Source organism: Zonotrichia leucophrys, chromosome Z, assembly GCF_028769735.1.
Source record: "Zonotrichia leucophrys gambelii isolate GWCS_2022_RI chromosome Z, RI_Zleu_2.0, whole genome shotgun sequence".
Classification (NCBI taxonomy): domain Eukaryota; kingdom Metazoa; phylum Chordata; class Aves; order Passeriformes; family Passerellidae; genus Zonotrichia; species Zonotrichia leucophrys.
In genome coordinates, this window is record NC_088200.1 from 856776 (window position 1) to 871929 (window position 15154).

The window sequence follows — 15154 nt, forward strand, 5'->3', positions numbered from 1 at the left end:
ATCTCTTTCTCTTTGGGATCTTATCTTTACCCTCCTCTTGTTCAGCTTGTGTGAGTTCAGTTACCTACTCAAAAAATACCATTCCTGGTTGCTCCAAACTTGCCCACAGGACTGCAATCCCCAGAGAACTCTCTCCCCCAAACCCCTGGCATGTGTAGTCTCCCCTTCTCTGGCTCCCCAGGCAGCTTCCCTGTCTCCTTGCTGGTCCCTGGGAAGCCCTGTGAGAGCGTCTTCCTCTGGGGCCAGTCTGATGATGATTTTCTGTTCTTCATGTGCTCCTCTCTCTCTGCTTTTCCTCATTTTCCTCCAGTGTTCCCCAGCTCTGCTTCTGTTCATGGCCTGGTGAAATTGCTGCTGCACTTTCCAGTCTTGCCTTTTTGTGTGTAACAAAGTCAAATTTGTCTGCAAATCCCCAGTCCTAGCCAGGCTTAACTTCAGTTTAGAGTTCTGAGTAAGAGCAGAGCATTGCTCCTTTTAGTGACCTTGAAACATTTCTCACTGTGCTGATGACAGAAATGTCCCGAGAGAGAGAGAAAGGGAGGCTCTGGATAATTCAGAAACCAGCAGGTGATGTCTCAGACCTTGGGTGGATAATGAGGACACCAGCCCTGAGCACAAAAGGGACACAGAAACCCAGCTGGGATGTTAAAAAAATGCAAGATACGGCGAGAAGGCCGTGTGTGGGCTGCTGCTGAGCAAAGCTCCTGCTGGGAATGCCTGTAAAGAAAAATAGATAAAGCAATATTTAAGTAAAATATATGAAGCAATAACATCTTACACCCCCGGTAAAGACCCACAAGTGTCTCTTGTGGAAACACTGGGGTGGGTAAGACAGAGCTCCCCATCACCTCCCTGGTGACTTGCTGCATCCAGCTGTGCCACCAGTGTGGGGGCCTTGTGCAGGGCTTTAATTTTCCCTTCTTTTTGTGGGATACTGGCAATAAGTGTAATTTGTAGTTTGTGTGCTTTGGTTGTCAGCAGACTGATGACAGATGAGCAACTCCTTGTTCTGTGAAGGCTGCAGAGCCCCTGTAACTCTGATCCTGTTTGTTCACTGTGGAGCAGCATCCTTGGGTTTGAGTGAATTAAACCCACCCATGTTAAAATTGAGAGTTTATGGTGTATTTGCTGGAAGAAGCCTTGCGACTCTGAAAACCAATTGTCTCGGAAGGAAATCAAACACTGCAAGCACTTTCAAATAAACTTAAAATCGCGTTTCATTTTCCTTTGAGGCAATCAGCTGTCAATTTTTCCTGCAGGAGTGAAGGAATCTCATCAGATGACCATTTTCAGGATAATTGCTGCCATTCTGCACCTGGGGAACTTGAAGATCCAAGAGGAACGAGACGGGGAGGTCTGCAGTGTATCGGTAGGTGACCCTCAGGAGCTCCCACGTGGGGAGCTTGGAGTGCTCAGGAGTCAGGCTGTGCTCGTGTCCTTGGCTAGAAAGCCCTTTACCTCCTGGTTTCCTTGGCCTTTTTCTGAAAATCCATCACAAGTTCCTAGTTGCTTTGTATGTCCTGGGAAATAATGCATTTTCCCTCCTCTCCAGCCAGACTGCGAGTGAGGTTGTTCAAAATTTGCTTTCATCCCTGACATCCCAACCCACCTTAGCTCTTCCTGCTTCCCTAGAACACCCAGTGCAGGGTCTTGGGAACTTGTGACACTGATGGTGACACCACCAGCACAAGGTGTGATGCTTTACAACCACTTTTCCTCCAGGCAAAGCCATGGAGCTGCTGCTTGTAACATGGCCAAAGGAGCACTGCGTGGTTAATTAGCAAAAATAAGTAACACTAAAGATGCCTTAGAGGCAGTTTTTCTGTTTCTGTGTTTGTTCAGAGGTGGGGAAAAGTAAAGCAATTATATGGAAAATACTGTCCTGTAAATTATCATTGCATCCCGGGCTGGGTCGTTTGTTCCTAATTAAAGTATTAAAAGGGTTCTGCACACACTTCAGTGTTGCCCTAGAGATAATGCGGTGTTCAGTGTGAGATGCTAGAGGTAATTTACTTGATATTTGGCAACATGAATATGTGAGGGCTGCTTGCTTCAACGATGTTGAGTTCTGTTAATGAATCTCGTGTTGTTTAATTACCTTCAAATGTAATTGCAAGGTATTAAATCAATTCTGGTACAACCTTGACTCTGGTCAAAAAGGTATTGTAGCAATAGAACATACTAGAATTCTTGTAAAATGCACTCTTTTTACTGCATCCCCAACTCCATCATGCATTTGTAAGTACACTTACCTAGCTGGAAACAATTTATTTCCTATAGATATGTATTATTACACAGGGGAGGGGGAAATTGTTTTCTTGTTTTCCAAAAGGCAGAACTGGCTATCTGACCGTAATAGAGACTCAGAACTACTTTGTCTTAATTTCAGAGGGGAATAATACATTGCACTAAAGAAAATGAAGTTCACATTTCATTTTATTAATTGTGCAAAGCCTAAGCCCTTCCGGTAATGCACGATTTATTGCTTTGTTATTCACGATGGAGTTATTTTGTAAAAGGCACGGTGTCCTGGTGTACCCTAAGCTTTAGTCTGAGGCATCACCAGGGTTGCTGTGGGGCAGGGTGTAGCTGCAGCTTCAGGAGGTGGAGAATTCTTTTTGCTGTGGGGATGTGCTTTTTGTGAAAGCTGAGAGCTCAAGGATAACCAGGGCAGGGCCAGGCCTTGGTGCCACCATCCAGAGCTCCGTGTGAGCTGTCCCACCCTGTCCACGAGGACTCCCACATCTGATGGGTGTCACTGCCTTCCCACTCCTGTTCCCCACAGAGACACAGCTTTCCTAGATAGCTACAAAACCCCGCCATTCGTTGCTCAGGGCTTTGAACTTGGGTGTCAAAATGCCTCTTTGGGGTGCCACCAACCTGCCAACCTGACTTTTGGTTCCCCCCCACCTCCCTCCCAGAGCGAGGACGAGCACCTGAGCAGCTTCTGCAGCCTGCTGGGCGTGGAGCACAGCCAGATGCAGCACTGGCTCTGCCACCGCAAGCTCGTCACCACGGCCGAGACCTACGTGAAGAGCATGTCCCTGCACCAGGTGGTGAACGCCATGAACGCCCTGGCCAAGCTCATCTACGCCCAGCTCTTCAACTGGATCGTGCAGCACGTCAACCAGGCCCTGCACACCACTGTGAAGCAGCACTCCTTCATCGGCGTGCTCGACATCTACGGGTAGGCACCTCCTCAGCACCCCGGGCTGATCAGCGACTGCTTCACAGCCTGTCTTCCCCTTCCTGCAAAGCTCACTCTGCTTTGTTTGGGGGCAGGTGGTGGGAATGATGGAAAAGTATTGGAATAATAATCCCAATATAACTAGTTAGATTGTGCCTGGGTCAGTGTGACCCTCGCTGCTGAGCCAAAGGCGGCACTGTGGTGCTTTACCCCAGAGATACCTTGGCTGCTGGAGATTGCAGCGGGGCACTGGTGCAAGTCCAGGCTTGTCAGGAACTCCATTTACCTCAGGAGAGAGAGCTTCTGGTGATGGTGAAGAGAAGAAGGAGAGGATTCTGCTGGAGGGTTGCCAGATGTTTATTCCATGGTTACAGAGGTCTGAACCGGGGCAACTGCTGCCAACAGAATAGAAGCCGCATGGTCTGATTCACCTTATAAGCTCGGGGACAGGGGAAGGGGAGGGGACAGGTGAGCTACCAACCAGGTAAAAGGGGCAGGGTCTCAAGGGACTAGGGACACCTATATGGGCCAATGTCCCCCAGGCCTGAGGAGCATCCTTTGAAATCGACCAACCATACGACACCTTGCTGGTATGTTAGCCTGATTGACAGGGCACACTCAGCAAGGGGCGAGGGGGAAGGGAATATTGGCACACCTGAGAAAGGGACCCGGAAGCTAAAAACACACCACAACGGAAAGGAGCGCACAAAAAAGTACTGTGGGGTTTGCAGTTTTGATCCCCCTTCAGGGTGTGCAGCCTTCAGCACAAAATGGTCTCTGTGAGCAGTGGGTTCTGGGTTTTACCTCCTATGCCTTTCCCATCTGGAGTTTCTGTCTCCTGTGCTGTTTAAAACAACCTCAAAAATGAGCTGGGGTTAAAGGTGCTGCTGTGGAGAGCAAAGCTGGCCTCGTCTTGCTGTGGGGTTTGAGGACACCACTTCATCTGTGAAGCCACTGCTGCAGGGCTCTGGTGCAGTGGGAGCCTTCAGAGGAGCTTAGGAACCTGTGGTGGGGATGTCAGGTGCAAAAAGCTCTTGCAAACTTGCAGCCTGTGCCCTCAGGGGCAACGAGCCACTTTAAAATTGTTCTGGTTACCCGTTACTGCCTGGTTTGTCATCCTGAGTGGTGGTAGAAGAGGGCTGTGAGAGTTGTCTGAGCTCATTTTAGCTGAAGTGCTGCAAAGAAGCAGAGGAGGGAGGAGAAAGGAAGGGATTCTGTCAGTTGTGGGGTGGGAAAGGAAAGAGGACTTGTGGGTTTGGGTTTTACCCTGCATTTTTCCAACACCCTTTTATTTTTTTGTGTGTGTGTGTGTCTCTGGGGCAGCCAGGCCAAGAGAGAAGTCCCAGGTGGCCCAGACAGCAGATCCATGCTAGGCTGGGTTAGATGGCACTTGGAGCAACCTAGGACAGTGGAAGGTGTCCCTGCATGACCCTGGATGACCCTAAAAGGTCGCTGCAACCCAAAACCCTTCTGGGGTTCTGTGGTTCTCAGTGGGACAGCAGTGGTCTCCTGTTCTCCCTTACCAATTCAGGTGCTGAATTGCTCCTGTTTCGGAGGGGAAGGTGGAATGCACAATTTGCAGCTGCTCCAGGAGCCAGTCCCCAACCCAGGGCAGTCACTGTGCTTGCTCAGTCCCCAGTCCTGTGTCCTCTGAAGGTCTGTCAGCTCTAGGAGAACCTCAAAATGAGAATGAAATCCTGCCAAAGAAGTTCTGGATCAGAACAAAAAAGCAGTGTGATTTTAGGGCTGTAACACCTACACAATTGCTGGAGCTGGGTCTTGTGTATAAACCCTCCCATGAAGTTTGTACAGCTACTGGTGTTTGGGATGATAGTTTTGACATCTGGACAACCAGAGCAGCAGAAAGGATGCCAGACAGTGCTGGAGCAGCAGTGCAGCCCCCCTGGCTGCTGATCTCCATCCATAGCTGCTGTCATGTGGCAAGGTTTGCAGGAACACTGCTATCAAGGGTGATAACCACACAGTTCTCCTTGGTTTGGGATTTCAGTGGAAATGGCTTGAGGTGATGAGGTTGCTCTCTCTGCTTTGTAAGATTCTGGGCTCACTTGGGAAGATCTTAAATACAGTACAGTCTGGTTCAAGGGCTGTATGAGATAGAGAAGCTGTTTCCCATCTCTTTGCTATGAGATAGAGAAGCTGTTTTCCCCCACAGAAATTTCTGTAGGCCGGCGTGTGATAAATAAAGCTTTGAGATGGAGCCCTGTGGGTGATGGTGGGTCCATACAGAAAATTGCATGCCTGAGTTAGAGGATCAGACTTTCAGAAATCTGAATGAAAGGAGGCTTGAGGATAAGGCTCATGAAAGATTAAGCTGGGCTTGAAAATCTGTTGGTGTGGAAGAAAAATCTCCTTCAGCTGCCTGTCCAATGCATGAACCAGCAGGTGCTTTCAGCCCTGGTGACACCAGCAGGGCTTTTCCACAAGGACTTGCAGGTCCTACTGAAGAGGCAGATTTGCAGGGGAACGTGTCCCTGTTCTTGGCTGATATGCTTGTGGGAGTCTGGTGTCCTAAAATGGCCATGAATCCCTTTTGTAAATGGGTGTTGCTGTCTGAATGCTGAGTAATTTACAGTGCAGGGAATATGGGTGTTGATAGCCTGACTCTGCTGAACTATAAAGTTTGATCTGGTTCTCCTAACTCATGTGTTTTTTGAGCTTTAATGCATTTTTCTGACTAACAGATTTTTTTCCCCCCCCAAATGGATGTTGTTTTGTCCTTTCCTTTGGGAGAGGGGTTCAGCTGGAAAGGCAGGGAGCCTGCAGCAGCTTCACAGCACATCCTTGACATCCTCAGAGCTCCTGTCCCAGTGCTCCTGGGGGAGGACTGTCCCTCTGGCTTGGATTTCTAGCCATGGGAGCCACACAGAGGGTGCAGAAGCTGCAGGGTTTTTATTCCAGCTTTCTAATGCTCGACTTTGCATTCTTAATTCTCTGTTAACACTGAGGTGAGAGGGTGCAGCACTGAAAGCCTTTCTGTATTTATTGAAATGGTGTTATTTGCTGTAGGACCAATACTGAAGTCAGTCAGAAGAGTGGATTCATGTGGCACTCCTGGACTTGGTGGGGATGGCTTGTTCCCCCTCTTGTTTGCTGCGTGAAATGTGAACACCCAGGCAACCAGCTGTGTGCTGGACTTATTCATGAACTTTAAATATTAAAACACAAACCTTAGTGCTTCAGAGGACTTAGGAGAGACCAGCAGAAAACCCAAAATGCAGCATTTGCCCCTTGAAAGTCTACTTACAAGAGCTGTCCCCAGGCTGGATGTGCCTTCCAGGGAGCCACAGCAATGGTTTTCAGCGGTGAATATGCATATTTTTTCTATCAGATTACAGTGCACTAAAATGGATAGAGAGCCAACAGGCACTGTTTTTCTTTCCCCATCAGGATGTTGCCCTCAGTGCAGTCGCTCTGAGCAGGTAGGGCCTCCTGGTGTGCACACACGTAGAGCTGGCGACTAATCTGCTTTGTCAATTAGCAAAGTGTGCTAGTAGAGTCCCTTAATTAGCAACTTTGTGAGATATCCCTCGGAGCTGGAGTTGTACAGCAGCTCTGCCCCCGGCTGGCACTCACTGGGAGGGTTCATAAATCACATCTGGTGTCTCGGAAGGGGAGAAGTTTCCACTCTGATTTCTTTTCCTCACACACTCCTGCCTCCATTGCCTTTTCCCACCTAGCTCACTGTGCCTCTCCATCTATGTTTTAATTAAATCTTTCCTTGCCCTGTTGCTGTGGTCACGCCTGCAGCAGCTGGTATTTCCAAGGAGTCCTGGGAGCCACATTCCTTGAGTGGCAAGGGCTGGAGGCGCAGATTGGCTCAGCCATGCCACTGAGATCAAGCACAGAGGGGGCTCTCCAGGGACACATCCACCACTGAGGGCCATGACACACCTTTAATGTCATCATTTGTTGTCCCAGGCACCAGATTCTGTTGTATTAAAGACTCTAAAGCCCAGTTTTTGGGAAGGGGATGGGTTAAGCATCCTCTGCTTGGCGCAGGTGGCACCAGCTTGCTGGACACACAGAGGGAAAGCAGTCCCAGGTTTCCTCAAGGACTGTGGGGGTGATAAAAGCACAAAACCAGCTCATTTCTCCATTCCCATTTTTCTTTTGCCATTTGGCATGGCATTTCCCCGGGGACTCTGGCATTTTGTGTGGTGATGGCATTGTCACCTGGAAGTACCTGGGAACAACTGCATTGCCTGGGTAACAGCAGGGTGGTCCTCAGGAAGTGCCAGAAGTGCTGATTATTTTGAGGAAGAGAGGCTGGAAAGAAAGGGCTTCATTCATTCAGTGTTTAAAGACTGTTCTGCCAGCTCCTACAGTGCCTATTACCCCAACAATTATTTAGTCACATATTTATCATTACAGCAGCTTACTCACTGAACACACAGGAAGCCTTCCCACTTCTCCCCTTGCTTTAATCCTTACAGTCATGTGTCAAAGACTTATTTTTTTCCCTTCCCCCTTCCAACTGTGCCTTAAAAATAGAAATATAAAACACATAACTACCAGTGGTAGCTCAAAATACCCTCTTTGGGTTTTAAGAGCTAGCCTGGCTCCCTGTGCCTGTCCTTGGGTGTTGTGTGCTTCAGCCTCAGGGGCTCTGCTGGCTCCCTGCTCCGTACCTGTAGTCTGTCTTACTAAAACTGCATATTTTTTCCTTTCTAATTGTGATTAGGAAGGTATTTTTGGGCCTGTTTTAGAGTTAATGTGTGGCAGGGTAAGATAATGTTCTGGCATGGGGAGCTGTGGAAGTCCTGGTGAAGAGGTGGATCACAGAGTCCAGCACCAAGGACCCTCTAAGGAATGTGGAGCTGGAGCTGAAATCACCATTTTTCCCCTTCTCCCTTCCAGAAATTGCTTACTCACGTGTGTCTAATTTTTGTTCTAACGGGGATGCAGTACAGAAGCTATAATTACAAATTTAATACCTTCTTTTTTCTGCTCTATTAAATTCCATTAAAAGTAGCATGCTGGGTCTTTTAAGACACCAGCTACTGTTTCTTCATCACCTTTGCAGTGAATGTATTTGGAACTTAATATTTCATAATATTTTTCCCCAGGAGAGGCAGTTGCATTTCTTGTCTCAGACAGAGCTGATGGGCAGGAAGCTGCAGTCGTGCCAAATGTCTCATTCGTGTGTACCAGGAGGGACCTCTTGAATCCCTTGAGTTGTGCCAAGAAAAGAAAGATGTTTTGAGGAAAAAAGTGTAAATTTAGGACAGGAGGAATGGAAATTAGGGTTGAGTGCTCCCCATCACACGGATGGCACCGTTGCAGGAAAAAATTTAAAAAAAAATTAAAAAAGAAGATTTTGAGACAAAGCAACGCCTAATGCTGATTTATTCATTGCTTTGCAGGTTTGAAACTTTTGAAGTGAATAGCTTTGAACAGTTCTGTATCAACTATGCCAACGAAAAGCTCCAGCAGCAGTTCAACTCGGTAAGGTCAGCTTGGAAACTTTCCATAAAACAGAGCAGAAAATGTAACTAGGCAGGACTGTGGTGTGTCTGGCTTCTGCTCTGCAGCATTCACCTGCAGCCTGGACAGATCATGGGCATCCTTGGGATGCCCCTTTCCCAGACATTTCACTGCAGTGGTTCTGGATATTCCTATCAAGGTGGAAAATATTGCTTAGTTGATGTATAAATGTGATCCTGGAAATGGATTTGCATGTGATCTGTGCAAAGGCTCACATATTGCTCTGAATAAGTATGAAATCTGCCTTTTTCTTGGTGCTGTTTCAATCCTAAAACAAAACCTGGGTGGTCTCATGCTGATTTCCAGTGTGAATTAAAATAAGTTATGGGTGTGGAAATCTTCCTATTAAGCATGGATTAAACCTGTGAGATGAAAACTCTGTATTAAATAACAGAATTGGAAACACTCCCCGCTTTTCACTTGGACATGCCTCACAAAACCCAGAAGTGTTCCTATTTTATTAGAAACAAGCATATACCTTCACTGGAAATGGAACCAGTAAGGAGTTGTCTTCTGCTTTGGTTGTAAGTAGGGAAAAATACTGTTAATTTCAGGATACAGGGAAAACTTGTTAAATTTGAGCATTTAAGTACTGCAGATTAGTTTGGCCCTTTGAAGCTATATCTTATGCATGGACATGAACATTTGCAGTCTATCTAATGCATCACATAGATCACTGCTGCTAAAAATGAAAAGTAAATTATTGTATTTGCACTATTCATATCTTACTTGGTATGTCTAACTATCACTTCTGAAGCGTATAAATTCAAGCTCCAAGATGACATGTTTGAAGAGATTTTAAAAAGCTATCTTTGAAGGGACAAAAAAAGTGCATTTGAAAAATCATTTTTTAATATGCTCTGGAGTATCTCAGAAATAGCCAGAGACAATTTATCTGCTTGGGCAGAGGTCTGAGATATACGTAAGCCTTGCAAAGATTTTTTTATTATAGGTTCTTTCAAATGAGAATTTTCAATAGAAGTGTCCCCGAGTCAGTCAGATGGTGCTGCTGATATCCCTTGTGGGATGATGGGTGCTCTTTGTGCAGCCCTGCTCGCAGATGGGGACACGGGCTCCCAGCCCTGGCTGGGCTCCCAGCTTGTGAACCTGCTCCAGGTCACTGCTTTAATCAGCAGAGCAATAAAGCAGGGGAGGATTTTTGTCAGCCCGAGACATAGATGTGTCACTGCCACGCTCCCACCTCGTTGCAGTGACAGCTCCACTCACTTTGTAGTGAAAGTAATTTCAAGCCTTATTTTTCCCTGCGCCGTGGTGTCCCAGCGTGATGGTTTTGTTTTCCTGGCCAGGAAGATGGGCTGTGTGAATGTGCAGGCTGTGTGTGAGGGAGCCTCTGGATGTGCTGATGGGATGCTGAAGCCCAGCAGGGACAGGGGGAAGGGGCTGTGCTCTCTGGCTGGGCTCACACTCAGCAGCTCTGCTTTCTCCCACTCCCAGCACGTGTTTAAACTGGAACAAGAGGAGTACATGAAGGAGGAAATCCCCTGGACTCTCATAGACTTCTATGACAACCAGCCCTGCATAGACCTGATAGAGGCCAAGCTGGGCATCCTGGACCTGCTGGATGAAGAGTGCAAGGTAAAGAGGACCTCCCCCCTTTTCACCCGTGTCTTTGTCTCTGCAAATGTCAAAGAAGGGCTTTAATCTCTGGTGTCTTGTAGGTAGGCAAACATCTCCTTTCATGTGTGTTGTTGCTGTGCTCATGGCAGGGGTAGGCTTGAGCTGGGGTTTGGTTTGATTTGGGACATTCAGAGCCTCCCGGGCAGGTGTTTGCTCCAAACCCAGGCACCTGAACTCAACCTTTGCAGCCGGTGCTCATGTGTCTGGTCTGGCTGTTCTGAGGGACAGCTTTCCACTGAGACCTGACGTCTTTGGCATTGCCCAAAAGGAGCTGGAGCTCCTCTCACGCCTTATTTTGTCTCAGGGGAAACCTGTCTTCTTGCAACATCTCTTTAAGGCAAAACTCATTGCATTTAGTGTGCAGACTTCAGAGAGGGGTGATGTTGGAGAGCAGTTTGCCGTCTTTTTCCCCCTCTCTCTCTCATACTGGCCAAAATGAAATCTTGTTTGAAATTTGAGAAGAAAAACCAGAGTGGCAAACCTTGATGACAATCCAGAAGAAAGGCTGGGCTCCTTGTTCACACATTGCTCAGTCATGAATAATCAAATAAACTTAGGAACAAGGAATGTCAGAGGGCAGGTTTCCTTGGGAAGCTGGGAGGCCTGCTTTGAAACTCTTTGATGCTGGAGATGGATGTCCTGTTGGAAGGGGATGGGGACTGCCTTCCTGCTGGATGTGCCTGCCTTGAGGGGCATTAGCCTGGTGTTGCTGTGGGGTGACCCACGTTGTCCTCAGGAAGGGTTTCCATTGAGGCTTGGGTGTGTTCTGAGCCAGGGAATGTCTTTCTGACTCTGGGAGGGCCCTGAGTGATTCTCAACAAAGGCAGGGAGGAGTGAGACAGAGTGCTAGGAGAGCTGAAGTGGATGAAGGGCCGACCTCACCAGCACAGCCAAGGTGATAAGAAGGACCCATGGAATTCTTGTGGTGTCTGTGGGATCCGTGAGCCCAGGAGAGATTTGATGGCTCAAGAACACAAATACCACGTTGTATCAGAGGGAAAGGGTTGGGATCCATTGTTCAGACTGGTTTCCCTGGGCAAGGATGAAGCACCTGTGTTTGTTGGGAAGGTGGGTGACCTGTGAAGTTTTGCTGCCCTCCAGGTACCAGGGCTACCTTCCCTGTCCCAACCTGCACATCCCACGAGCTCAGCCCTGGTCTGAGCTACAGACACTCTGGCTTTGTCTTTGGGGTGAGCCAGAATTGGGGCTTTGCCCTTTTCAAGTCTGCGCTCACAAAATCTCCTTAAAAATGAGAACAAATTAGGCTTAATTTTATGTCCTTAAAAATTGAATCTCAGCCAGTGCTGGTTTGGAAGGAGGTCAGATTATTTGCTTGATATTCAGCACCACTTAATCTGCTCTCTGTGCTATGAAGCCAGTTAAATTCTGCAGGCTCAAGCTGTCTCCTGGATGCTGTGAGGACCATAAGGGAAGGTTCCCTGGTGTTGGGAGTCACACCTTTGGCTCCTCTCTGGAGCACCTGGCACTGGTTGCTGCTGGTGGCATTGCTGGTGGTGACATTGCAGCTCCCATGTACCAGCCGTAGATTTACAGTGCTACTTTTTTAGCCCATACTTTTTTGAAAAAAAACCAAAAAAACCCACAAACACAAATAAAAAATAATAAAAAAAACCAACAAAAAACCCACAAAAACCAAAACCCCCCAACCAAGATGTATTCCCTCCCCCTTCTCATCAAATGCCAATTATCTGGGTGTTTACCTGTCAGTGGGAGATGCTGTCATTAGTCACAGGCCCTTATTACCGGCCTTGTAATCGCCTCTTTTATAACAACCTGCAAGTGTTCTCCAGATTTATGAAAATTTCAGCAAAACCTGTCAGCTGAATGCAGCAGTTTATGGATGAAAGCCTCCACCCCCATGGCAGTGTTTCAGCTCCTGGGGTGGGACCACAATAAGGTAATTACACGCCACCTTGTTAGATCCTAGCAGACGATGAAAACACTCTGGGACGTGAAACGGCACCAGGGGAATATTTGGTACATAATGAAGCATTAGTGCAAATGCAGAGGGTTTGTCACTAATGTTCTCACTTCACAGTATGGGGTTTTTTTAAATCCCTAATGTGTGGTTGGAGAGGAGGTGGCTGGGTATGTGCTGAAGCAGTTCAGGAAGTGTAGGTCATAGCAGAGTCTTGTTGCTGTTTAGAGAAAGCTTGACGTAAGAATTGGCACTGAAAGAGAGGGCTCTTGAACTGGGGTTGGAGGGTTAAGGACTAAACCTGCCTCCTGAAAGATACTGAGAAAAAGCCTACTTCTTAAAACACACTTTAGGATATAGAATTGTGGAATCACAAAATCACAGGATGGTTTGGTGTTGACCTTAAAGATCATCCTGCTCCGCCCCCTGCTCTACCCCTTCCACTGTCCCAGGCTGCTCCAAGCCCAGTCCAGCCTGGCCTTGGACATCTCCCCTCTCACAGGTGACAATTCCTTCCCAATACCCCATCTAACCCTGCACCCTGCAGTGGGAAGCCATTCCCCCTTGTCCTGTCACTCCATGTCTTTGTGAAAAATCCAGGAGGGAGACGTTTATGTTTGGGTTTTTAAAACAGCTTTGTGATATAGGAGTTAGAAGCTGTTCTAGCATTGTTAAGGTTGGAGTTGGCTTCTGGAGCTCATTTGCTCCTTTGTCCTGTTACATCCTTGATCTGCCTTACAACCTCTCTGAGCTGTGTCTTCTTCTGAGGGACCCTGGAGCCTCCTTAAAGAGCCTTTTCCCTGTTTTCTGCACTGGAGTTTCACCTGCCTGGATCTGTAGCTTTTAGGATCTCTTAGTTTTGCTCTGTTCATGTCCCCTGTTCAGAAGAAGTTCTGGCCAAGGCCACCACAGTGCTGGGATGCTGATGTGCTGCAGCACAAACTGATGAGCCCAAAGAGGTGGGAAAGGGTGGAAGGGCATCCAGGAGAACCTCCCTTGGTGAGCTGTGCAGGGTGGGTGCAGTCACCGTGGGGCCAAGGGGGAAATAATCTGGGAAAGGAGTAGAGCCTGTCAGAAGGAACGAAAGATGGAGGCTGTCTTCTCCAAATCCAGTTCTGGGAAGATTGCTTGGATATCTGGAATAGATTTAGGGTATGGTTGCACTTGTGGAGGGAGTTACTTTGAAGGAGGGGACAGCACACTTTGGAAAACTTTGAATTCTGAGGAGACACGTGGGATGACTTGCACTCTCTGAAGAGGAGCAGCCAGTCGGGGTTGGTTTTCCAAGGGATTTCAGTTATCTTTAGAGGAAACAGAGAGCCCTCAGAAATGCAGCTGAGCCTCTGTCAAAGCTGGGCGAGCTGTCCTGTTTTCAGACTGAAGCTACATGGTATGTGGGCGTGCTGCCTGTCTTCCAGCACTTCTTTAGTGCCTTGGACAGTGCTGCCTGGCACAGGGTGGCATTTTTGGGGCTGTCCTGTGCAGGGCCAGGAGTTGGACATTGCTGGTCTTTATGGGTCCCTTCCAGCTCGGGATATTCAGTGGTTCTGTGGTTCTGTTTGGGAATACAGTCAGAAGTTACCGTGGGTGCCCAGGTTTCTCCATAAGGTGTCCTGCTACCTCACTGTGTCCTTGCTTCTGCTTTGGCATGGGAGTGAGAATGAAAAAAATAATGAAAAGACAAGTGTCCATTTCCCTTAAGTACTACCAAAAGGGTTCAATCAAGAGCAGGCTGATGGGGAAGGTTCACTTGTCAGAGTTGTCACCGTTGTCCAAGATTTGTGAGGGATCTTTCTGCTGGTGGAGCTGCCTGGCCCTGAGGCTGCCAGGGGGGAATTGTGTCTCACCAAACCCCCCAAGTCCCTCACGTTCCTGAGCTCCTCTGTGGCTCCACTCTGTGTTCCATGGCACGTTGCCACTGTGTTATGCTGCTGATGTGCCAAATGCATTTCCTAGTGCTGTTCAGGAGGTGCTCTTGGACCTTTGCTGTGTGCTTCTGCCGAGTGCCAGGAACGCTGCACTCCCCTCCTGCCCACTGCTTTTCCACCCCGCCTGTCTCCGTGCATCGCCGCGGACCTGCGGATCTGAGCAAATGTGTTTTCCTTGTCTGGACTCGTTAGGTTTTTGGACATCAGGAATTAGCACATGGCCTTCCTGTCCGGGGGGATTTCTGCTCCACGAGCAGAGGTTGGACCCCTGGGCTTTCCTCTGGGGCGGGCAGAGCAGAGCAGCCTCCCCTACGTCACGCTGTCAGCTCTGATGACTTCAAAGTCAGGCACATCACTTGCAGGGGAACGTGTTTCTGGAGTGTTTCTGCAGAGGCAGCCCACGCTCTTTTCAGGCTTTAACTCGTATTGGAGTGCTAAGGAGTAAAGAAACAAAATGTGAGTAGTTCCTACTGTGTTGTCAGAGGGTTGGTTTTCAGATCACTAGGTCTGGATCACAGAATACCTGAATGGTTTTGGTGGGAAGGCAGCTTGGAGCTCATCCACTCCCATCCCTGCCTTGGGCATGGACGCCTTCCACTATCCCAGGTTGCCCCAAGCCCCATCCACCCTGGCCATGGATACTTCCAGGGATGGAGCAGCCGCAGCTTGGCTGGGTAACCTGTGCCACACCCTCACAGGGAGGAATTTCTTCCTGATGTCTAATCTAAATCTACCCTCCTTCACCTTAAACCATTGACCTTTGTTTCTTCTGTCCACCTAAGTGTCCTTCTGTTGGAGGTGGTGGTGGAGGGAGTCTCAGCCTTTAGTCCAGGTGGTCCCAAGCATCTCCTCATCCCTGGTGTGGGTTCTTGGTGCTGGGATGCAGAATGGATCCTGTGGGGCTGGCCCTGGCTGCAGTGGGTGTGACTGTGGTTGCAGGGGCTCCTGGCAGCACTA

The 15154-nt window shown here is 48.3% G+C and overlaps 1 protein-coding gene across 4 annotated transcripts in view; it reads left to right on the forward strand.

Moving 5' to 3' along the window:
- The window catches only part of MYO5B (myosin VB), a 151187-nt gene that overhangs the window by 59892 nt on the left and 76141 nt on the right, over positions 1-15154 (forward strand). For all 4 annotated transcript variants that reach the window (XM_064735479.1, XM_064735481.1, XM_064735480.1 and 1 more), the window contains exons 9-12: positions 1260-1369; positions 2922-3187; positions 8572-8653; positions 10148-10288. In XM_064735479.1, the coding sequence (XP_064591549.1) occupies positions 1260-1369; positions 2922-3187; positions 8572-8653; positions 10148-10288 (599 nt within the window). The remainder of the gene's footprint in view (positions 1-1259; positions 1370-2921; positions 3188-8571; positions 8654-10147; positions 10289-15154) is intronic.